Below are 23,379 nucleotides of genomic sequence, written 5' to 3'. Positions count from 1 at the left end.
TGGTTTAAAAGGTTTTAGATTTAAATATGGATTTAAATACAAATGTTAAGTCTTCTCTCTCTTTTCCAGTAGTCTAATTAACATCGTTTCGGAAGTCTTTACAACTGAAAAGTAGAGAGGCACAGTTAATTGTTAAATACATCTGATTTGGAAGAAACTCAAATTCTACTTGTAATTTAGGATATTTTTCACTTAGGATCTATAAAAGTGCTAAAATTGAAATATGGAAAACTTACAATTATTATTGATTAGGAAAAGCTTTAAAAATACTGTGGGCATGTATTTGATATGCTAGATTAAAGAGACATAATACTTTGCTTCTTTGCTTTTAGTTCTACCATGAGAAATTATTTAAAGTAAGTCTCACTGGTTATAAACTGTGGGGAAATAAGATTTCTTTAGTATAGTCTTTTGTGTTTTGTACCACTTAAAAAATATATTACGACTAGTATTTTAAGTCTCCATCCTATAGTGTCTGAATCATATTTATTCGGTTTTAACATAAGATTAGAGGACAGACTGCTGATCAAATAATGACATTTTATAAAAAGCTATTTGTAAAAGGAATTTATTTCAGATATACCATTATTGGATATGGGGCCCTACATGGAAAGTTTCATACTAGAATTAGTAATTTTGAAATTGAGCAATTCCTACCTTGGAGAGGTGGGGGAGGTATTGTGGATGGACATGTAATTGGACTATTTAAAATTAAATAGGTGGGACTTTTTCAAAATACTCCTGGAAAGTGAGAATATGCAAAATAAAATAGATGTGATTTAGTGAACAAATACAATCTTAGAGCAGAGAGGTTGAAAAGAAAGTGGAAAAGGATGGTAATTGTGTTCAAAATACACAGGTTATATTTAATATGTCATGATATATTTTGTGTTTTGTACTATAAAAAGTAAGGATGTTACAACCCAGCCTTGTTACTTGTAGAAACTGAAACCTGGCTATTGTGTGTAGATGTCTTTATGCTTTGTCTCATAGAGCCTTTCTTTACTAGGCTTTCTGAATTAAGACCTACTGTTCTATGACCTTGGTTCTTAGAATCCTTTTAGACTCTTAAATATTATTGAGGATCCGCTCCAAACTCCCCCTCCTCCTCCCCAAATCCCATGCCTGCCTTAATAGAAGACCGGTGGATTTTCTTTTCTTTTCTTTTCTTTTCTTTTCTTTTCTTTTCTTTCTTTTCTTTTCTTTTCTTTTCTTTTCTTCTTTTTTTCTTTTCTTTTCTTTCTTTCCTTTCCTTTCCTTTCCTTTCCTTTCCTTTCCTTTCCTTTCCTTTCCTTTCCTTTCTTTTCTTTTCTTTTCTTTTCTTTTCTTTTCTTTTCTTTTCTTTTCTTTTCTTTTCTAATCTTATTTATTCATAAGAGACACAGAGAGAGACAGAGACTTAGGTAGAAAGAGAAGCAGGCTCCCTATGGAGAGCCTGATGTGGGACTTGATCCTAGGACCCTGGGCCACGACCTGAGCCAAAGGCAGATGCTCAAAGGACAGATGGATTTTCATATTTACTTCTGCATTCAGTGTTTTGTGATACATTATTCTGCTTGAATTGTATGAAAGAAATCTGGCCTCATATAGATATGTAGTTGGAAAAAGGAGGAATATTCTAATCGCTTTTTCAGATAATTGTGCATATTCTTCTTTCATATTACATTACAACCTGTTAGTTGATTCAGAAGCCAAGGGTTAATAGCTATGTGAAATCTGAAATCTTAGGAATGAACTTTTTGTACTCTGTTGCATTAAAATTCCCATTTTTCTGTCTTGCACTGTGAGTGGATCTTTATCCATGCATGATTTGGTAACATCATGAATTGATCATTTGGGAAACTTTGCTTCTCTGAACAAAGTATATTTTCCAAATGTTGACATGTTTCATTATACAGTAGAAAACTCACATTAATATCACCACCGATCTTACCAGAAAAATCTTTAAATATTAGCAAGGTGTGAAGCTCATAGTCATGGATACAGGTTTTCAAAAATTTTGATATTTTCTTGGAAGCTGGGATTTTATCTTTGTTGTTAACTACTGTCAGTTATTTTCCAGGTAACAGGTTCACTTCATTGATTACAGAGGAAATGTATGCCACATACTTAAGTACTAGTTATGTACCATTTTTGAAGAATTGAGAAAAGAGTCAAAACATTTTTTGTGTTTTTGTGGTTTAGATGAAAAACCTTGATTGGTCTAATATTTTAATGCTTTTTGGTGATGCATATTTTTTAAACTTTTAATTAAAAATTTTTTTGGGGGGGCACCTGGGTGGCTCAGTGGTTGAACATCTGCCTTTGGCTCGGTCGTGATCCTGGGGTCCTGGGATTGAGTCCCACATCGAGCTCGTCGCAGGCTCGTCGCGAGGAGCCTGCTTCTCCCTCTGCCTGTGTGTCTGCCTCTGTATGTCTCATGAATAAATAAATAAAATCTTTCAAAAAGTTTTTTTTTTGGTGATGCATTTTAGGTTATATAGGTTAGATTATACATGCAAAAATGGGAAAACTTCATTTTTTAAAAAAGATTTTATTTATTCATGAAAGACGGAGAGAGAGAGAGAGAGGCAGAGATAGAGACACAACAGAAGGAGAAGTAGGCTCCATGCAGGGAGCCTGACCTGGGACTGGATCCAGGGTCTCTAGGATCAGGCCCTGGGCTGAAGGTGGCGCTAAACCGCTGAGCCACCCGGGCTGCCCCTGTTTTTTTGTTCTGTAGAAATAATAGGAGGGATTGCATAGTCCTGGAGTTTGTATTCACATCTGTAGCATGGAAGCTGTTGGCTAAAAACTGGATTTTTCTCCCAGAAAGGTTGTTTCTCCTTTAAAACTGAGGTTGGCATCTAACTGCCCTCTGACTATTCCAGACCTTTGTTTTATCATTATGTTTCAGCACACACTTTTTTTTTGAAAACTCGTACTATCCTTTTCAAATCTGGCTTCTATAATTTGTCTTGAAGATCATCTGTTCTTTTTTTTTTTTAAAGATTTTATTTATTTATTCATGAGAGACAGAGAGAAAGAGGCAGAGACACAGACAGGGAGAAGCAGGCTCCTTGAGGGGAGCCTGATGGCGGGACTGGATCCTGGGACCAGGATCATGCCCTGAGCCGAAGGCAGACTCTCAACCACTGAGCCACCCAGGCATCCTGAAGATCATCTTTTCTAAACAAGTTTAGTTATCTTAGGGTTCCTCTTTTTTCTCTCATCAACCTTTGAAAAATATGTGTTCGCTTTTGATTAGCATACAATTCTCTTGTTGTCTCTGAGATTCTGATAGGAAATACAGTGTTTAATTTTTCTTTTATTATTTTTAACAGATATACTTAATTTTTCTTTCTCTTTTTCTTAAAGATTTTATTTATTTATTCACGAGAGACACAAAGAGGGAGGCAGAGACATAGGAAGAAGGAGAAGCAGGTTCACCATGGGGAGTCCAATGTGGGAACTCGATCCTAACACCCCGAGATCACACTTTGAGCCCCTTGAGCCGAAGGCAGCAGCTCAACTGCTGAGCCACCCAGGCGTCCCAACATTCTTACTTCTTTTAAAGAAAAGAAAATTCTTAGCTGCTAAAGAAGAGAAATACATAGATATGTTAAGCTTCGCTTTCTGTAATTTTTATTATCAAAGTCTATTTGAAAAAAATTTTTTTTTTTTATGATAGTCAAACAGAGAGAGAGAGAGAGAGAGAGGCAGAGACACAGGCAGAGGGAGAAGCAGGCTCCATGCACCGGGAGCCCGACGTGGGACTCGATCCTGGGTCTCCAGGATCGTGCCCTGGGCCAAAGGCAGGCACTAAACCGCTGCGCCACCCAGGGATCCCTTGAAAATGTTTCTAAAATTAAAATGATTATATTCAAATGCTTTTTTTTTTCAAATAATACCCTTTCTTCAGTTACTTTTTTTTTTTAAAGATTTTATTTATTTATTCATGAGAGGCACAGAGAGAGAGAGAGAGAGAGATAGGGAGAGGCAGAGACACAGGCAGAGGGAGAAGCAGGCTCCACGCAGGGAGCCCGACATGGGACTCCATCCCAGGTCTCCAGGATCACGCCCTGGGCTGAAGGTGGTGCCAAACCACTGGGCCACCGGGGCTGGCCTCTTCAGTTACATTTTAGAATCAGTTCCTCATCCTATATTGTCATTCATTCTTTTTTTTTTTTTTTAAGATTTTATTTATTTGACAGAGAGAGAGTGTGCACACAAAAGGGGGAGTGGCAGCAGAGGAGAGGGAGAGACAGGCTCCCCACTGAGCAGAGAGCCTGTAGTGGGGCTTGATCACAGGACCCTGAGATCATGACCTGAGCTGAAGGCAGTTGCACTTAACCAACTGAGGGGGGCGCCCCTCCCCCTCTTTTAAAAGATTTTATTTATTTAATCCTATTGTCATTCTTCGTTACTTCAGGGTCTATGTTGGCTCTTTTGGCACCCTACCTTCATAATTCTTCAGTTCTTTTTTTCTTTTTTTTTTTTTTTTTAAGATTTTTATTTATTCATGAGAGACATGGAGGGTGGGGGGACAAGGACACAGGCAGAAGGAGAAGCAGGCTCAACACAGGGAGCCTGACGCGGGACTCGATCCCAGGTCTCCAGGATCAGGCCCTGGGCTGAAGGTGGCGCTAAACTGCTGAGCCACCTGGGCTGCCCTGTAATTCTTTAGTTCTTGATATCTTTTATTTCTCCTACAAATCTTTTGGCCAGCCACAAAAGTACTTCAAATTCTATCCTCTCAAAACATTAAATTTTATTTGTTTATTTGTTTTTTTTAAATTTTTATTTATTTATGATAGTCACAGAGAGAGAGAGAGAGAGGCAGAGACACAGGCAGAGGGAGAAGCAGGCCCCATGCACCGGGAGCCCGACGTGGGATTCGATCCCGGGTCTCCAGGATCGCGCCCTGGGCCAAAGGCAGGCGCCAAACCACTGCGCCACCCAGGGATCCCCTCAAAACATTAAATTTTACAATTTCTTTTCTTCACTAATCACTGTTGTAGTTTTAGTTTGAGAATGTTGGATAGAACTGTTGCCTAGGCAGGAGAGCTGGCATTCTAGAAAGGCAGTAGGAGAGAAACAAGATGGAGATGTCTGTTGATATTGGGCCCTAACCAGAGCTGCATCCTCCTCCCCCTAATAAATTTAAATGATTATATTGAAATCATATGTTTCAAATTAGAGTTTAAAATGCTCTCCTAAGTTGGAATGATAAAAATATTCTGAATTAAGTTTCTGCAAAAGTCAAATGGCATAGGGATTACCACTTGTCAGGCATTTTATTTATGGATGCCACAAATGGTCTTATATTTGCACAATAAAAAAATTACCTGTCTAAAATAGAAGTACCTGGTTTCAGAAAAATGTTTTTGTTATGCACTATTAAGTATTCTCTTCTAGCAAGGTTAGTGGAAATTTGTCATCTTCTGGATAGAAAACCAAATGAGCTTTAGAATTTGTTTTTGGTAATCTGTTTATTAGAATAATGTAATTTACAGGGCTGGTAGGGAAAACACAGGATCTAAATTTTCCCCCATCTTTGAGTTTCTTTCCTATGCACCCTTACATAAATAGGACACTTATTTTGCCTTTTTTTTTCCTGTAGTCTTTTTTTCAAGAGTTTTTAATAAAAAAAGGATAAAATACCTCTTATAAGGCATAATGAGCACTGGGTTCAGTAGAGTCATTATTTTGTTGTGAGTCAGGTTATTGTTGCTTGCTAATTTTTTTTCTGAGATAAATACTTTTTTTTGGTTATGATTTTTCATGGATTAATATTGCTGAAAGTGGGAAAAACATGCTTAGTTTAGTTTTCCTTAAGAGGATTTTTAAACATCTTTAATTTTGTTGCAGAAATAATCATCAGACTCTACAATGACGACCTATTTGGAATTCATTCAACAAAATGAAGAACGAGATGGAGTCCGATTTAGTTGGAATGTTTGGCCATCAAGTCGACTGGAAGCTACAAGAATGGTTGTTCCAGTAGCAGCCCTATTTACACCACTGAAGGAGAGACCTGATTTACCACCTATTCAATATGAACCTGTTCTGTGTAGTAGGACCACTTGCCGTGCAGTTTTGAATCCTTTATGGTAATTAAAATACATTTAAAAAGTAACGTGGCAATATGATTTAAAAATATAGTTTCTTATTTATATAAAAATTTCTTTGTTTTTGTTATAGTTATTTTTTCAAAGTAGGATATAGTCAAATCCAAAAAGCTGTAAAATTGAAGGATATTCTATTTGTAGTGAGTTGATAAGAGACCAAAGGTAAAGTTGTCACTTTATTAACTGTTAATCCTATCACTAATATCTCTAGATACTGGTGCTGGCTGTGTGTCATTAGACCCATGTTGTGTCCTTAGAAAAGTCATAATTGAGTGGTATGGTGTTTGAGAATGTTATGATTTCTTAATGCATAAACCAGAATTTCAAGAATCCTCTTTTATTCCTCTTTCTACACTTTCTCCCCAACCAATCCACTAACAACTCTGATTCTGCCTCTAGAATGTTACTGATTCTCTTATATTTAGTCTCTTCTCTACTAGTACACTCTACTTTAAGATATACCATATTTTTTTCTGGACAATTTAATTATCCTCTTATATGGTCACCCTGTTTCCATTCTTGTCTTTCAGCAGTTTATCCAGAAGCTAGAGTGTTACAAATGGATATCAGATTATTAAAACATTTCAACAGTGTTTTATTATACTTGGAATGAAAAATCCAAACTTCTTGTCAAGACTCCTAAACCATACATCATCTAGCCTTTGTAATGTTTCTTTTTTTTTTAATTTATTTTTTATTGGTGTTCAATTTACTAACATACAGAATAACCCCCAGTGCCCATCACCCATTCACTCCCACCCCCCGCCCTCCTCCCCTTCTACCACCCTAGTTCGTTTCCCAGAGTTAGCAGTCTTTACGTTCTGTCTCCCTTTCTGATATTTCCCACACATTTCTTCTCCCTTCCCTTATATTCCCTTTCACTATTATTTATATTCCCCAAATGAATGAGAACATATAATGTTTGTCCTTCTCCGACTGACTTACTTCACTCAGCCTTTGTAATGTTTCTGCTTTCATCTTAAATTACCCATTTTCTTTATTGTTAATAACTACATTATATCTTACCCTCTTTCTGATCCTTGAACATACCAAATTTATTCCTACATTGAAACTTGTGCAATAGCTATATATTCTGCCTGGATTACTCTGCCTGGATTGACTAGTTCCTTTTAATTTAGATCACATTTCAGTTGTTTATTTAAGAAGGCTTTCTTTTAAAGTAGCCCTCCCAAACACATTCTCACACCCTGCTTTGTTATCTTTAATCTCTTAGTATCACTATCTGAAAGTATTTTCTGTGTTTGTGCATCTACTTTCGTATTGTATGTCTTTCTGTTCTATAATATAAACTTCATAGTAACAGGGATCTTTGATTTCTTGTTTATTGCTGTATCACCAGTACCTGGAATAATGGCTTGTACATACTAAGCATTCAGTAAATATGTTTTTTGAATTAAATGTTTTCTTTTTCTTAAACGTTTTATTTATTCATTCTTGACACACACACACACACACACACACACACACACACACACAGAGGCAGAGACACAGGCAGAGGGAGAAGCAGGCTCCATGCAAGAGCCTGATGTGGGACTTGATCCCAGGACTCCAGGATCATGCCCTGGGCATGAAGGCAGGCGCTCAACCGCTGAGCCACCCAGGGATCTCTAGAATTAAATGTTTTCTAGATTTGAGTGTAGAATTACTAAATCATTTGAAGAAAAAAGTATTGTCTTAATTTTATTAGTATTTACTATATATTAGAAGTCGTGTTCATTTAAGTAACTTGTTATGTTAAAAGCATGAATTAGATGTTGACAACATCTAAAGGTAATGGCTTTTAAAGGTCACTTTAAGTATTAGTTTGAATGTGTTCATATTTCATAAAGAAATTAATTTTATTGAAATTAGGATCATTGTACACTTGAACTGAAACATGAGCTCTTTTGTATCTTTTCTTAAAACAGTCAGGTGGATTATCGAGCAAAACTCTGGGCTTGCAACTTTTGTTATCAAAGGAATCAGGTAAGAAAACCCCTAATGCATATGTTAATGCTTTGATACTAGTGTAAATATATAAAAAAATGCACATTAAAATAAAGGTGAAATAATTTTTCATACAATAAATACTTTTTAGTAACTAAATGATAAAATTATTTGCAGTTTAGAATTTCATTACTCTTTCTGGAAAATAATTTGTTAAAAATTTTTTTTTTTCTCCATAGTTTCCACCTACTTATGCTGGTATATCTGAACTGAATCAACCTGCTGAACTTTTACCTCAGTTTTCTAGCATTGAATATGTAGTTCTGGTAAGAACATAAGAGTAAATCCTGAAGAAAGTTTTAACTATCCAGTAATTTACTTTATACCAAAATAATTGTTAATTTGAGATAACTTAAAGAGCATCATTCTTGATTCTCGCATTGAATTGATGGAGCATTTAAGAGGTAAGAACTGTCCTGGTCAGTTTGAACAAGGTAATTTTTCTGTTGTAGTTATTTAATGAGTGGCCAGGATATTGGGTGGTGTCTTGATTTGCCATACTAAGTAGGTCAATGAGCAGTATAGTGTCAATATTGTTGTGTAGTTGGAAGGTCAGTTCAGAAATACTTAAATCAATATGATGCTAGAACCTGATGGTATATCCCCAAGTCTAATTAATAAAGTTACTCTTGCAATAGTCCTGTTAAGAAAGTAATTTTTCTTCCCTTTTTGAATGGCTTTACATAATTGTTTACATATTTAAGTGTTAAGGTAATAATATCCTTTATGAATGTTGTAAAGAAAGCAGAATATGGTTAACTTGAGCCAGTAAGTAATATGTCCAGCCTACCTAGTTTTTAGTTCTCTTGCAGTCTGATTCAGGTTTACATAATTATTTTATAAAAATGATCTTATTTTGTTTTAAAGCGTTACAGCTAGTGTTTTCTTGTTTTAAGAGAAATAAATGCTTGTTACAGGAAATGAAGCCTTATGCAGCTAAACAAAATCAAAAGCTTTTGAAACTATAAATAATGGTTTTAAATTTAATTTTTATCTTAAAATGCCTTAGATATCTCTTTCTATGCATAATATGTTTAATATTATGAAATGATTTAAGATTTCATTGTATGAATGTACTATAAATTATTTAATTAGTTCTCTACTAATTATCCTTGTATTGTGCTGAGTGTTAATACATTAACATTTTCTTATTATTCCCTCATTTTTAATTTTAAAAGCGTGGTCCTCAGATGCCTTTGATATTCCTCTATGTGGTTGATACTTGCATGGAAGATGAAGATTTACAAGCCCTGAAAGAATCTATGCAGATGTCATTAAGTCTTTTACCACCGACAGCTTTGGTTGGACTTATTACTTTTGGGAGAATGGTACAGGTTCATGAACTTGGATGTGAGGGCATTTCAAAAAGCTACGTGTTCAGAGGAACAAAAGATCTGTCTGCTAAACAACTGCAGGTAACAACAAGAGTGGTGGTTTCAATTTTATCTGCGAGCATACTCCAAAATTTATCTATAAATGCATTCTGGATATAAGTTTATAGAAAATATTTTTATGATGAATGGCTAATTATAATAAAGGCTTTAAATTTAGGGTTGATACCAATTTTTTGCATTTGCCTTAAATTGTTATTATACAGAATGAAGACTTAAAAAAATATTTTATTTATTTATTTATTAATGAGAGACACAGAGAGAGAGAGAGAGGCAGAGATACAGGCAGAGGGAGAAGCAGGCTCCACGCAGGGAGCCCAGTGCGGGACTCGATCCCGGGTCTCTAGGATCACACCCCGGGTCAAAGGCAGCGCTAAACTGCTGGGCCACTGGGGCTGCCCAAAACCTCTCACTTTAAAAAAAAAAAAAAAATTTATTCATGAGAGAGAGACACAGAGAGAGGCAGAATACATAGGCAGAGGGAGAAGCAGGCTTCCCTGTGGGGAGCCTGATGTGGGACTCGATCCCAAGACCTCGGGATCATGACCTGAGTCAAAGGCAGATGCTCAACCACTGAGCCACCCAGACGTCCCAAAGACCCCTCACTTTGAATGGTAAAACTGAAGGTATTTTGCTAGAGATTTGAAGAGCTTATAGAAGTCATACTGAAGACTGAGGGAAAGCAACCACAGAATAGTAGCTCTTGTTTCTTGATACCTCATTTGGATTGAAACACTTTTATTATGTTTGGCAAGGGAGGTGTTTTAAGGCTTGAGAGTTATTCATGTATGAACCACGAGAATATATTTTTTCATACATCAGGACCAAATTTTTATTTTGGGGCAAAATTGAAGCTTTATCTTCCAAGACAGGGAGTTATTTGTGGCTTATTAGGTTCATCTGGGGATATTTTTTCAATATATATATATATATTTTTTTTTTTTACTTAGCGATTTCGCTAGACCATGAGAGAGTGAGTGAACATGTGCTTGTATTGGAAGGTTGTTGAGAGGGTAAGATTGTTCATGTAAGAATTGTGAAAAACTTTGTGATCTGACACGACCCCGAGCTAAGAATAGTTACCCTAGAAGAGGATAGGTAAGCCTTGTTAAAGTAGACAGACATGAAGTCAGACTTCGGAGCATCCAGGTAGCCCAAAATGAAAAAGAAAAGATTTTGAGAATGGTTTTAAATGATTCTAATTTGAGGCTGGCAGACTGAGATAGTGGTGCTACAGTTAATTGAGACAGAAAATAGTGGAGGAGTTTGCAGATTTGGGTGGGGAGGATAATGAACAATGAATAAGATCATTAGATTTGAGGAAGTGAGGAAAATTAGAGTCAGCATTCTTACAAGAGGTTTGTTGAAGGTATGGAAGGCAATAGTGTGGGAATTTGAGAGAGAGAACTGAGTTAACAGGTTTACTTTAGGAAGGACACTTGAATGTGTTTATACACAGGAAAGAGAGAGAAACTAAAGAGGGTGAATGAAATCAGGAGTGAGGTGAGGTTTCAGAAGACATGATAGGGATTCTTTCAGGGGCACAGGAAGCCAGAGTGCCTTGGAGAAGAAGAGCATCTGTTTCTATGAGACAGGAGAGAAATTAGGCACATTTTAGTCTTTCTGTGCCTTAGTTTTTTTCATTTGTAGAAGAGAAGTAATAATAATATTTACCTTACAGTGTTGTCATGAACATTAAATGGATTGTGCCTGTTAAGTGTTTGCAGTTGTTATTTTTAAACTAAAAATTTGTTTAATGTTACCTCTGATGGTGGAATACATTTTATTTATATTATGTAATAGATATGTATCACATAAAATACTTTTTTTTTTTTTTTTTTGGTAGCAGGCAATAAATGGCTATGGACTAAATTTTTTTCTCCATTAAAATGTTTTTACTTTCTGTCTCTGGTCAAAAAGAACTTGATATTTGCTCCCCAAATAGTCCTGAATTATTAATTCTTAAATTCTTCCAGTTGTGCCATCTTGGGTTGATCTCTTTGCTTGTTGTTTTAGCCTCCGTAGAAAGGGATATTACCTATTTTATAAGACTATTATTAGTACTGCCTGAAATAATGTGAGAATACTCTTGGGACAGTGGAATCTCTTACAAGGCTTTGTGGCAAAACCTGGGTTAATATCTTACTTTGCCACTTACTAGTTGTATAACCTTTGGCAAGTTAACGTAGACTTTCTGAGTGTCAGTTTTCATTTATAAAGTAGGGATTAAGAAATTTATTTCATTTTGTTTTGTGAAGAAATAGCATATATGGGCAGCCCCGGTGGCTCAGCGGTTTAGCGCCACCTTCAGTCCAGGGCGTGATCCTGGAGACCTGGGATTGAGTCCCGCGTCAGGCTCCCTGTATGGAGCCTGCTTCTCCCTCTGCCTGTGTCTCTGCCTTTCTCTCTCTCCTCTCTGTGTTTCTCATGAATAAATAAATAAAATCTTAAAAAAAAATAGTATATATAAAGAGTGTAGCACAGAATCTAACATATAGTAAGTCTTAGTAAAAACTTTCTTTTCCTGCTGGGAGTATAGAAAATACTATAGGATTAGCTCGGTATTTTTTTCTTTGCAAATTTTTAGATTTTCTGATTTTCTGTTATATACTTTTAGTTGATTACTACACGACTAAGTAGAATTTCTAAATTCAAGAAAACTTTAGTAAAATAATATTTAGTAAAATAATATTTACTAAAGTAAAACTTTAGTAAAAAATTTCTAAATTCAAGAAAACTTTAGTAAATATAATATTTAGTAAAACTATTTAGTAAAATAGTGATGTGTTTAGAGAGGAATTTTTTACACATTTAAAATTCAAAACAAAACTGGTGATTTGGTTAGGTAGTAACTAAAAAATTAAGAAGTATAGGCATAAAGGTGTGTGTACATTATAACTCTTATATGATTCCATGTACCTCTCCTTTATAACATTTATTACAATTGCAATTTTATACTTTTTTAGCTAACAATTTTATTAACTGCTATTTGTTTCATCAGATTTTAATTTCATAAGGTCAAGGACTATATATATATATATATATATATATATATTTACCATTAGATGCCTGACACATAGCAGGTACTTCTCAAGTGAAGTTGCTCAAAGGGATGGATGAATATAATTTAAGAAATACATTCAAGTTATGTAGTAACTTGACTATTAATTAGAAATAAAGTATTTTTGAGCTAATATTCCTCTTTGCTTCTATAGTACCTTGTATTTTGCTCTCTCATGGTGATTATTTCATTGTCTTGTTACTGTTTATCTGACTGTCTCCACAACTGAACTTTTTGCTTTCTGAGAAAAAGACTTTATGCTCTTTATTTTTGGGTTCCTAATACCTAGCACAGTATCTGGCGCATGGTAAGTAGTTGATACATCTTTGGAGTAATTGAACGGATATCACAGAAAAAATCTCTTTACAGGAAATGCTGGGACTCTCTAAAGTACCTGTTACTCAAGCAACACGTGGTCCTCAGGTACAGCAGCCACCTCCTTCCAATAGGTAATAATGAAATATGGCAAAGATAATTTTTACAATTTGTGAAGCTCTTTTAAGCATCCTGTACCCTTAACTTGAACATAGACATTCAGTGATACTATGTTGTTAAATATTTTTAAGAATGTGAATATATTGCATTAGTATACCTTCTAAAGATTTGAGGCAGAATCATATCACCAAAATGGTTGGTTTCTCATCATTACAATGTTGAGTTACTTTAGTTTTGATATGTTCCTGATCTATTTTTAAGTTCATAAAAACTTTTGTGGTTGAAGGCAGCCAAACAAAACTAGGTTCTGCAAAAGCTTTTCATTTTGCCTTCTTAGCCTTACAGGTAGTTTTTTCCTCCTAAACTTACTAATTAGAGGTGGTATTACTAAAATTGAGTTGATGTATCTTCTCATAATTACTTCAGTAGCCTTAAAACTTACCAGGCCGGTAAATAAAAGGCGCAGTCCTGAAGTAATACTTGGTGTGAGTGTTTTACTTATAGTTGTTGTGCTAAGACTGGTTCTGGACCAGTAGATAACATCACCTGGGAACTTGTTTGAAATGCAGTTCTTGGGCCCTACCCCAGACCTACTGAAACGAAACTCTGCAATCAGCAATCTGTTAAAATAAGTTCTTCTACTAGTTCTGATGTACACAAAAGTTAGAGAGCCATTGGTCTGCCATGTATTGAAGTTACTTTTCTCTATTTTTAATTTTTTTTTTTTAGGATTTTATTTATTAGAGTGAGTGAGCACATGAGGGAGAGGGAGGCTCAATCCCAGGACCCTGGGATCATGATGAACTTAAGGGAGATGCTTAACCTACTGAGCCACCCAAGTGTCCCATACTTTTCTTTCTTTCTAAAAAAGTGAACAGTTTGTTTCTTGAACTCTTACAAACATTTATAAATGACTTTTTATTTAACTTTGCTTTGCAGATTCTTGCAGCCAGTACAGAAAATAGACATGAATCTCACAGATCTTCTGGGAGAACTGCAGCGAGACCCTTGGCCTGTACCACAGGGGAAGAGACCTTTGCGTTCCTCTGGAGTGGCACTTTCCATAGCTGTAGGACTACTTGAGGTAGTGACGATAGCTTTGTTTTGGAAATGTAAATGTGTATGTGTGTATCAATGATATGTACAAGGTAATGTTGTTGAGTGAGAAAACCAGGTCATTAAGACAAGTATCTAATTACATTTAAAGTTTGACCTATGGTATATCCTTTTGTGTATAGAGAGGCACCTGGAAGGGTGTTCGTCCAGCTGTTAGCAGTGGTAGGATAAGGGGAATTTTGCTTTTAAGTAGAGTTTGAAAATTTTACACTACACAGATCTTAAGCTTTATAATTAGAAAAGAGAGTTTAAAAAAATGCTTTTTAAAAATGTGAGATGCTATCAAATTTACAGAGAAGTTGTAAAGAACTTTTTTCCCTTTGAACTATTTACATTGTTGACACCTTTCCAACCCCTTGAAAACTTGAGTTGTATTTCCTATAAATCAGGATATTTTCTATAAAACCACAATACAATTATTACAATCAGAGTATTAACACTGACATGTTACTACCACCTAATTTTCAGAACTCATTCAACTTTTGCTGGTTATTTCAATTTCTTTTACTAAAAAGATTTAATTCAGAGACATGTATTTAGCAGCATGTTTTTTTTAGTTTCCTGCAGTCAGGTACAGTTCCTCAACTTCTGCTTTCATGAACCTGATGCTTGGAAGATTCAGGCCAGTTATTTTATAGGCTCTCTCAAAGTAGGTTTGTTTTGATGTATCCACACAGTTAGATTCAGGTCTTACATCATTGGTAAGAATATTGTAGAAATAATTCTGTGTTCTCATTACACCCTATCACATGGCCTGTGATTTTCATTTGCCATTCAAGATGATACAGTCACCATGATCACTTCTTTTTTTTTTTTTTTTTTTTTAAGATTTTATTTATTTATTCATGAGAGACAGAGAGAGGCAGAGACACAGAGGGAGGGAGAGGCAGGCTCCTGCATGGAGCCTGATGTGGGACTCGATCCCAGAACCGGGATCATGCCCTGAGCCAAAGGAAGATGCTCAACTGCTGAGCCACCCAGGCATCCCACCGTGATCACTTCTTAAGATTGTATCTGTAGATTTCTCCACTGTAAACATACTTTTATTTTCCCTCCTTTTGTAATTGAAAAGCATTAGATGGTGAGGGTCTTTGAAATCATACAAATATCCCCTTCCTCATCAAAATTTAAATTTATTTATTAATATCATTATAGAGTTTACATCTTTTCTATGTGTATAGTTACTCTACTTTGTTCCATAATTAGAAACTTTTTTTTTTTAAGATTTTATTTATTTATTCATGAGAGACACAGAAAGAGAGACAGACGTAGGCAGAGGGAGAAGCAGGCTCCCTCTAGGGAGCCCGATGTGGAACTCGATCCTGGGACTCCGGAATCACACCCTGAGCCGAAGGCAGACGCTCAACCACTGAGCCACCCAGGCATCCCCATAATTAGAAAAATTTATATAATCATATTAGAAATGCTTTTTGGGGGAGTCTGCTTCTCTCTCTGCCTATGCCTCTGTTTCTCTGTGTCTTTCATGAATAAATAAATAAAATCTTTAAAAAAAAAAGAAGAAATGCTTTTATTTGCAATTTTCTTAGTTACTGGACAAAAAACATAGCACTTTTTTTATGTTATGTTATAGCTTCAGAAAAGAATAGATGGTATAACTTTTGTAATCCAGTGTATTTGGATTCCTCAAAATTTCTGTTCTACTTATAGCACTCTTATTTTTTATTTATTTACTTATTTATTTTCAAAATAATACCATTTTTTCTCAAGTCACTGGTACCTTAGGAGGAAGGAGAGGTAGATTGGAGCACTCAGTCTATCATCTTGAATTTGAAATATAAGCTATGCTTGTTTTAAACATAAAAAACAAAAATAAAACAACAACAAAACAGAAGATGCACTCTTTTCACTCTTTCTTTACTCCTTCCAGTCTAGGATTAGTTAAGCAGGAGAAGCATCCTTGTTTATAGGAATCAAGTTTATAGAGTATTTTAAAGTTAGGAGGGCACTATTAATAGGATTTCAAAAGAAAGGTATTTAAACAAATACCTTGTCTTTAAATTCATTTTAAACATTTGATTATTTCTTGGGAAATGTATACTTTTGTGTTTTCTGGAAAATGTATATCAAAATTCACTTCTAGAAATGTATAACTTGTATTTTCCTTTAAACTCTTTTGACAAGTTACTTTTTTCTTATAGTGTACTTTTCCCAACACTGGTGCTCGTATCATGATGTTCATTGGCGGTCCAGCAACTCAGGGACCTGGAATGGTGGTTGGAGATGAACTGAAGACGCCTATAAGATCATGGCACGACATTGAAAAAGACAACGCTAAATATGTTAAAAAGGGAACTAAGGTAATTTTGGCTTTTAAGCCTTGTTGTTTTAGTAGAAAAATTCACTTGATGACAGAGGGAATACAAGTACTTTATGGTAAGAATCTGATGTTGTAACTGCTATTCAGAATTGGAGAAATAGTCTTTTTTTTCTTGGTAATTTTTCTGGTTTTAAATATTTAAAAGTATAATAGCACTAATATGTATCTCTTTAAAAGATAATTCCTGAGAGAAACTCTGTGTGGCTTTTTAGATAATCATTTTAAAGAATGTCTTTTTTTCGGGGCACATTGGTAGCTCAGTCTGGTTAAGCATCCGTCTTTGGCTCAGGTCATGATCTCAGGGTTCTGGGATTGAGCTTCACATCTGACTCCCTGCTCCATGGAGAGCCTACTTCTCCCTCTGCTCTTCCTCTGCCCATGCTTTCTTGTTTACTCTCAAATAAGTAAAAAAGAAAAAGTATCTTTCCTGCCTCAGGAGAAATTTCTTGCATTTTCTAATTTTTCATTTCCAAGAGGCTGCCTTTAGATAGGTATATTTTTCATAGTATGAATAGCCCATCATTTTCTGGTGAGTTGTTTTCTGTTCATGTAACTTCAATTTTATTTGGGTTTGTACCAGTACATTTTCACTTTTGACTATTGACTCCCTTGAGTTGGTTTTGCTGTTATTGTCTCTCTCTCTCTCTCTCTTTTTTAAATATATTCTCTGGAGTTCACAATTTTAGTTTAGTTGTGTTGTTGTATTAGCTCTATTTTTTTTTTTTTGGTAGTCATTATTTATAGTATTTTTAAAAGTGTAATTAATAACAGTTTTTGTTACTATTACTGGATGCTTTTTTTCCTGCTACCTAATTTCCCTTTTGAGCTTGGAATTTTTCTAGTTAGAGCTTCAAAAAATATTTTTTGGTTTGTTAATAGAATAGCTTTTATTACTGTCTTTTTATATTTGATATTTTTGTTACTTGGATGTGGATTTAGCTAGGAAAAACAGTTCTTATTCCTCCACTATGTTCATGTATGAAGAGCAAAACGTATGATATGCCTTTCCTCCAAGCTAGCTTAATTTAGGAGTTAATTTAGAAAGAACATCTTAAATATGTGAAAGTGTCAGGCTTATAGAAGTTATTGTATCACCTTATGAGAAATTTTTTATTATAGAAAATTAAATTAGAACATATCGCATTTAAATTATTATGCATTATTCTTTTAGTATTTTTTAGGTTATTTTGATCTCTATGGGAAAAATGATTTATAGGATGGTTAAGTTTGTGCATTAGTTTGATTTGATTTTAAAAAATCTTTTGTAGCATTTTGAAGCATTGGCTAATCGAGCTGCTACGACTGGTCATGTTATTGATATCTATGCATGTGCATTAGATCAGACAGGTCTCTTGGAGATGAAGTGCTGTCCCAACCTTACTGGGTATGTATTTATAGTTTTTGCAATTATAGACTGATAATTACAGTTTATATAAACCAATAATAATAACTTAGGAAAAATGGTCATCATCTTATCATCCAGGACAACTGTTAACAGTTTTTGATACTCCTTTCAGTAAAGTTTACTTTAAGTTTTTTTCTAAAATTGAGTTACAAAGGCACAAGTTCTGTTTGAAAAGCCTGTCTTGATATTTTGCAGTTGTTGTTTTATTATTGTAGTAGCTTTTGATATATAATTCCCACCATAAAATTTCCCTTTTAAAGCTTACCACAATTAATGGTTTGTTTTTGGTATATTCACAGGTGGAGCAACCATCACCAAATTTAGTTTTAGAACATTTACATTACCCCAGAAAGCAGTCATTCCCCTTACCTGCTTCCTTCTTCTCCCTCTCCCGCTCTTTCAGTGTAGATCACTAATCTCCTTTCTGTCTATAGATTTGCCTGTTCTTGATCTTAGGGGGAAACCATTTCATCTTTCATCATTAAGTATGATGTTAGGTATGGGTTTTTGTAGATGCCTTTATCAGGTTGAAGAATTTTCTCTCCTTAGTGAAGATTTTTTCATTAAAGGGTATTGGATTTGGTCAAATGTATTTTTTACATCTACCGAGATGATCACATGATTTTTATTCATTATTAATGTGGTGTGTTATAGTGATTTTTGTGTATTAAACCACCCTTGCATTCCTGGGATGAATATCATTTGTGAATGATCCTTTTTAGATATTGCTGGATTTGATTTGTTAATATTTTGTTGAGAATTTTTGCATCCATCGTCATAAGGGACTTTGTAGTTTTTTTTTTTTTCTCCTTGTGATATCTTTGGAATTGATATCAGGATAATACTGGACTCAGAATGAATTGCAAAGTGTTCCTCTTTCATTGGCAGTCTAATTATTTTGGGGATAATTTAATTAGGCTTTAATAAACTCAAGTAGGTCAACTCTTTTCTCAAGTTTATTTTATTTTATTCATCTAATGGCTATTAATGAGCACCTACTGTATATCAAACTGTTCAAGGTACTGGATATAAGGCAGTGAACCAAATATAAAAATCTGCCCTCATGGGGCTTCTTTTAGTGCAGGAATGTTCAGTGTAATTTTCTATTGAAAATGTTTGGTGTTGTCCCACTGAAATATGAGTGTGACTCACATTTAAAATTTAAAATTGTAATTTTAAATTGAGTTCCATTTAAATTTAAATAGCCACATGTTGGATGCACAGTTCTAGTGAGAGATGAGACAAGTAAAGTAAATAGCATGTCAGAAGATAGTAAATGTTAGGGAGAATAATTCAGGAAATGAGGACAGGGGTTTGCAGTACTAAATAGGGCAAGAAGGGAAAGCCTCATTGAAGATGAGGTTTAACAAAGACCTAAGAAAGAGAGGGAGTGAGACATCTATATATATGAAGGAAGAGTGTTTCAAGCAGAGAGAAAAGTGACTGGAAAGTTGAGAACATACCTGGGGTGTTTGAGAAGTTGCAACAAGGCCAAAGTAGCTGGAGTGGAGGTAAGTGAGAGGAACAGATTGTGACAGTCTTTTGACTATAGTAAGGGTTTCAGATAAGTTTACTTTGAGTGAAATGGAAAGTCATTGGAGGAGAGTTTTCAGTAAAGGAGTGATATGATCTGTTGTAATGTTTTAAAGAGACCATCTGACTTTATTGTCTACAGTAGTCTATATAAGGATACAGGAATTCCAAGTGGTGGCTGAGAAATGTTTAGATTTGGGGTATATTTACAAGGTGGAAGATTTGCTGATAGTTTGGAACTGGGGTTTGGGAAAACGAAAGGGCATCTACTGGAAGCCTGCCCTTTATTGAAATGGGTAAGACTGTGGAAAGAAGAGTATTAGTGGAGAAATTGGGAGTTCAGTTCTGAACGTTTGGTTTAAGATGCCATTTGACATTCATGAGGAGGTTTGGAGTAGGCAGTTGGGTATTACAACATAGAGCAGAGATAGGTCCGGGCTGGAGATAAAAATGTGGGAGCTGAAAAAAAAAATGTGGGAGCTGAAAGAACATTGACGTTTTTTTAAATAGCAATAAAAATGGATGAGATTGTAAGATTTTGCAGTTGAACACTGCCAGGACCTTCCTGAGAGCAGTGAAAGTTGACTTAGAGTGAACTAGAAGAAGAATAGGAAGAGGGGATTGGAAACAGCTGGTAAAGATTACAACTTTTCAAACTTTCCCATATGCAGATCAGCTGGGTATCTTGTTAAAGTACAGATTCTGGATTTACTGTGCATAGGATGGGACTTGGAATTCTGTTTTTCAAACAGGATCCTTGGTGTTGCTAATGTTGCTGGACCACTGAGTAGTAAGGGTATAGACAGCTCTTACAAAGAGGTTTGCTGTAAAAAGGGAACAGGTAATTAGGGTGGTGTAAATTGTCTTGAAGTAGGATACATTGTCAGGTTTAGTGATGACAGATCATCATGGATGACATGTTTGTAAAAGTAGAAAGTCTGAAAGATTTTATATACTACTGTCGGAATTAGTATGTTAAGTTGTCAAGACTTCTAGATCAAGGTCAGCATACAGAATTCAACTGTATTTTTGTATACTGGTGACAAACATAGAGAAAACAAAATAAAAAAAATAATAACATCCAAGATAAACTCAGGAGTTTCACAATATCAAAAATAAAATTACCATTAATTAATTATGCCATATAAATTTTATTCTTTTGCCTATTTTAATTTTTTTTAAAAGATTTATTTATTATTCATGATAGAACACAGAGAGAGAGCGAGGCAGAGACACAGGAGGAGGGAGAAGCAGGCTCCATACCAGGAGCCCGACGTGGGACTCATCCCGGGACTCCAGGATCGCGCCCTGGGCCAAAGGCAGGCGCCAAACTGCTGAGCCACCCAGGGATCCCCCCTATTTTAATTTTTTATTGTATTTTATTGTTTAGAATCTACTAAAAGTATTTTAAAAATCTGAGCAAATATATGTAAATATTTGTATGCATGTGAGTATATGGGTTATGAGCAGCAGAAAATTATACATACCTTTCTCTACTTTGCATTTTCACTCATACCCTGGAAAGTGGTCTTTAGCAGTATATTACCTCATTTTGTGTATATACCATATTTTATTCAACTAGTCTCTAACAGATGATCATCTGGATTATTTCCATTCTATTTTATTACTAGCAGTGGTGAATACCCCTGTGCATATATTCTGCTTTTTGTTTTTGTTTTCCAGAATATTTTTGGGACAGATTCCCAATAGTGGCTTGACTAGATTAAAGAGAAAACACATGGATAATTTTGATAGATATTGTCAAATTCCTGTGCATTCAGGTTGCATCATTTTGCATTCCCATCTGAGTTTCCACAGTCTCATCAACAGAGTATGTTGTCAAATTGTGATTTTTGCTGATCTATTAGAGCAAAATGGTATCTCAGAATTGTTTTTATTTGATAGTTAATTTTTTTAAAACTTAAAAAAAAATTAAAATAGGTATATGCTTACTGGAAAGAATCAAGCAGTACATAAGTGCTTAAAATGAAAATGATTCCTCAGGCTCCTCTTATTTTCATTCACTGGTTTTGATCCTGTTAAGTTTGATATGATACATAGACAGTATATGCAAATATATACATACACAAGTATGTATTTGTTTTTAAGAATGAGAACATGTGCTGTAATTGTCACACATCTTCACCAGGAGAACTGGGTGGCTGGGAAGGAAGAGGCATACTTGCTATTGTGTACCACTTTGTACCTTTTGAATTTTGTATTGTGTGGATGTATTATCTATCTGTAAAAGAACTACTGATGATAAATGAAAGTGTTAGGAGAACTCAGATACCCTCAGGATTGAGATTATTTGTGGAGTGTGGAATGAAGATATTTTCATATATTTGAGTTTTTAAAAATAATGGTAATCTAGCACATTTTGGAAAGTATCTCTAAAATCTGTTGGTAGTGGGATGCCTGGGTGGCTCAGTGGTTAAGCGTCTGCCTTTGGCTCAGTGTGTGATGCTGGAGTTCTGGGATTGAGTCCCATGTTGGGCTCCCTCCATGGAGCCTGCTTCTCTCTTTGCCTTTCTCTCTCTGTGTCTCTCATGAATGAATAGATAGAATCTTTAACAAAAAAATAATAAAATAAAATCTGTTCGTAGTATTGAGAAGTAAAATACTTTTCTGGTTTTAACACATGGACCCAATACTTGTGTCACATACATTATTTTTTGTTCTTTACATGCAGAGGATACATGGTAATGGGTGACTCTTTCAACACTTCCTTATTCAAGCAGACTTTTCAAAGAGTCTTTACCAAAGATATGCATGGACAGTTTAAAATGGGCTTTGGTGGCACATTAGAAATAAAGGTAAGAGCCAAAACTTGACATGTATGGTATGTTATCAAGAGAAGTTTGTAGGCTTCACCACAATTTTAAAATATCATTAATCAAATTCAATATGTGCTTTAAAAGTTGTGGTGGTTTTATATTGAAAACCAGAATTAGAGATTTTACCAGAAAATGTATTATTGTTAAATGTACCTGAAATGTTTACTTGAGCATTTCCAAGTGATTGTTAGAGAAGAAGATACTGGATAGGTAAAATTTCATTTAACTACTTTTTTCCCTTTATATAGGGTTAAACTTTTAAAGTGTGCTTTATCTTTTTAATTTGCTTACGTTAGTACTAGATTTTTTTTTAATTGTAGGAATTAGTATCTAATTTAAGAGAAACCCGTTCTATTCCATTTGGATAATTAGTAATTGTTTAATGGTTGGTAGGTTATTGATATTACTCACTTCTGTCATTCATTTCAAATTTGGATTTAGAAAATCCAAAGGCTTGGGGCACCTTGGTGGTGCAGTCAATTGGGCATCTGACGCTTGGTTTCAGCTTAGGTCGTGGGATTGAGCCCTGTGTTGGCCTCAGTACTCAGAGGGGAGTCTACTTGAGATTTTTCTCTCCCACTGTCCCTCCCCTCTCCACACTCTCTCTCTAAAATAGATAAATAGGGGCACATGGGTGGCTCAGTGGTTGAGCATCTACCTCTGGTTTAGGTTGTGATCCTGGGGTCCTAGGCTCGAGTCTTGCATCGGGCTCACCACAGGGAGCCTGCTTCTCCCTCTGCCTGTGTCTCTGCCTCTCTCTCTGGGTCTCTCATGAATATATAAGTAAAATCTTAAAAAAAAAAAAAAACATAAATGAATCTTTAAACAAAAAAGAAAACCCAAAGGATTAGTGTTAGCTACTAGTATATTATAAACACATTGATTTTGAATTTCCATTAAATAAAATCTTGTTAATCTTTTTATTTTATTGAATGCTTGCTCTATCTCCAGCATTAACCAAGGAAATTATAGAGATCTCAAGGGATATACAAGGCACAGATTGCCTTAAAAAGAAACTTGGGGCACCACGTTGACTCAGTAGAGTGTGTGACTCTTGATCTCAGGGTCATGAATTCAAGCCCCACCTTGGGCGTGAAGCCTACTTAAAAAACAAAAACTACTGAGCCATCCTGGTGCCCTGAAACT

General features: G+C 35.2%; 1 protein-coding gene across 7 annotated transcripts in view; it reads left to right on the top strand.

The window, feature by feature from the left end:
• Positions 1–23,379, top strand: part of SEC23A (SEC23 homolog A, COPII coat complex component) — an 85,199-nt gene that overhangs the window by 935 nt on the left and 60,885 nt on the right. For all 7 annotated transcript variants that reach the window (XR_004818291.2, XM_035720175.2, XM_035720171.2 and 4 more), the window contains exons 2-10: positions 5,851–6,092; positions 8,039–8,096; positions 8,297–8,383; positions 9,296–9,532; positions 12,939–13,018; positions 13,944–14,088; positions 16,280–16,438; positions 17,727–17,842; positions 22,089–22,212. Coding sequence is in view for 6 of the 7 variants with exons in the window: in XM_035720175.2 (XP_035576068.1) it covers positions 5,872–6,092; positions 8,039–8,096; positions 8,297–8,383; positions 9,296–9,532; positions 12,939–13,018; positions 13,944–14,088; positions 16,280–16,438; positions 17,727–17,842; positions 22,089–22,212 (1,227 nt within the window). In the remaining variant the exon portion in view is untranslated. The remainder of the gene's footprint in view (positions 1–5,850; positions 6,093–8,038; positions 8,097–8,296; positions 8,384–9,295; positions 9,533–12,938; positions 13,019–13,943; positions 14,089–16,279; positions 16,439–17,726; positions 17,843–22,088; positions 22,213–23,379) is intronic.

The sequence above is a fragment of the Canis lupus genome, chromosome 8 (genome assembly GCF_003254725.2).
Source record: "Canis lupus dingo isolate Sandy chromosome 8, ASM325472v2, whole genome shotgun sequence".
Taxonomy (NCBI): domain Eukaryota; kingdom Metazoa; phylum Chordata; class Mammalia; order Carnivora; family Canidae; genus Canis; species Canis lupus.
Note: the sequence above shows the minus strand (reverse complement) of the source record. Positions and strands in the feature narration are given on the sequence as shown.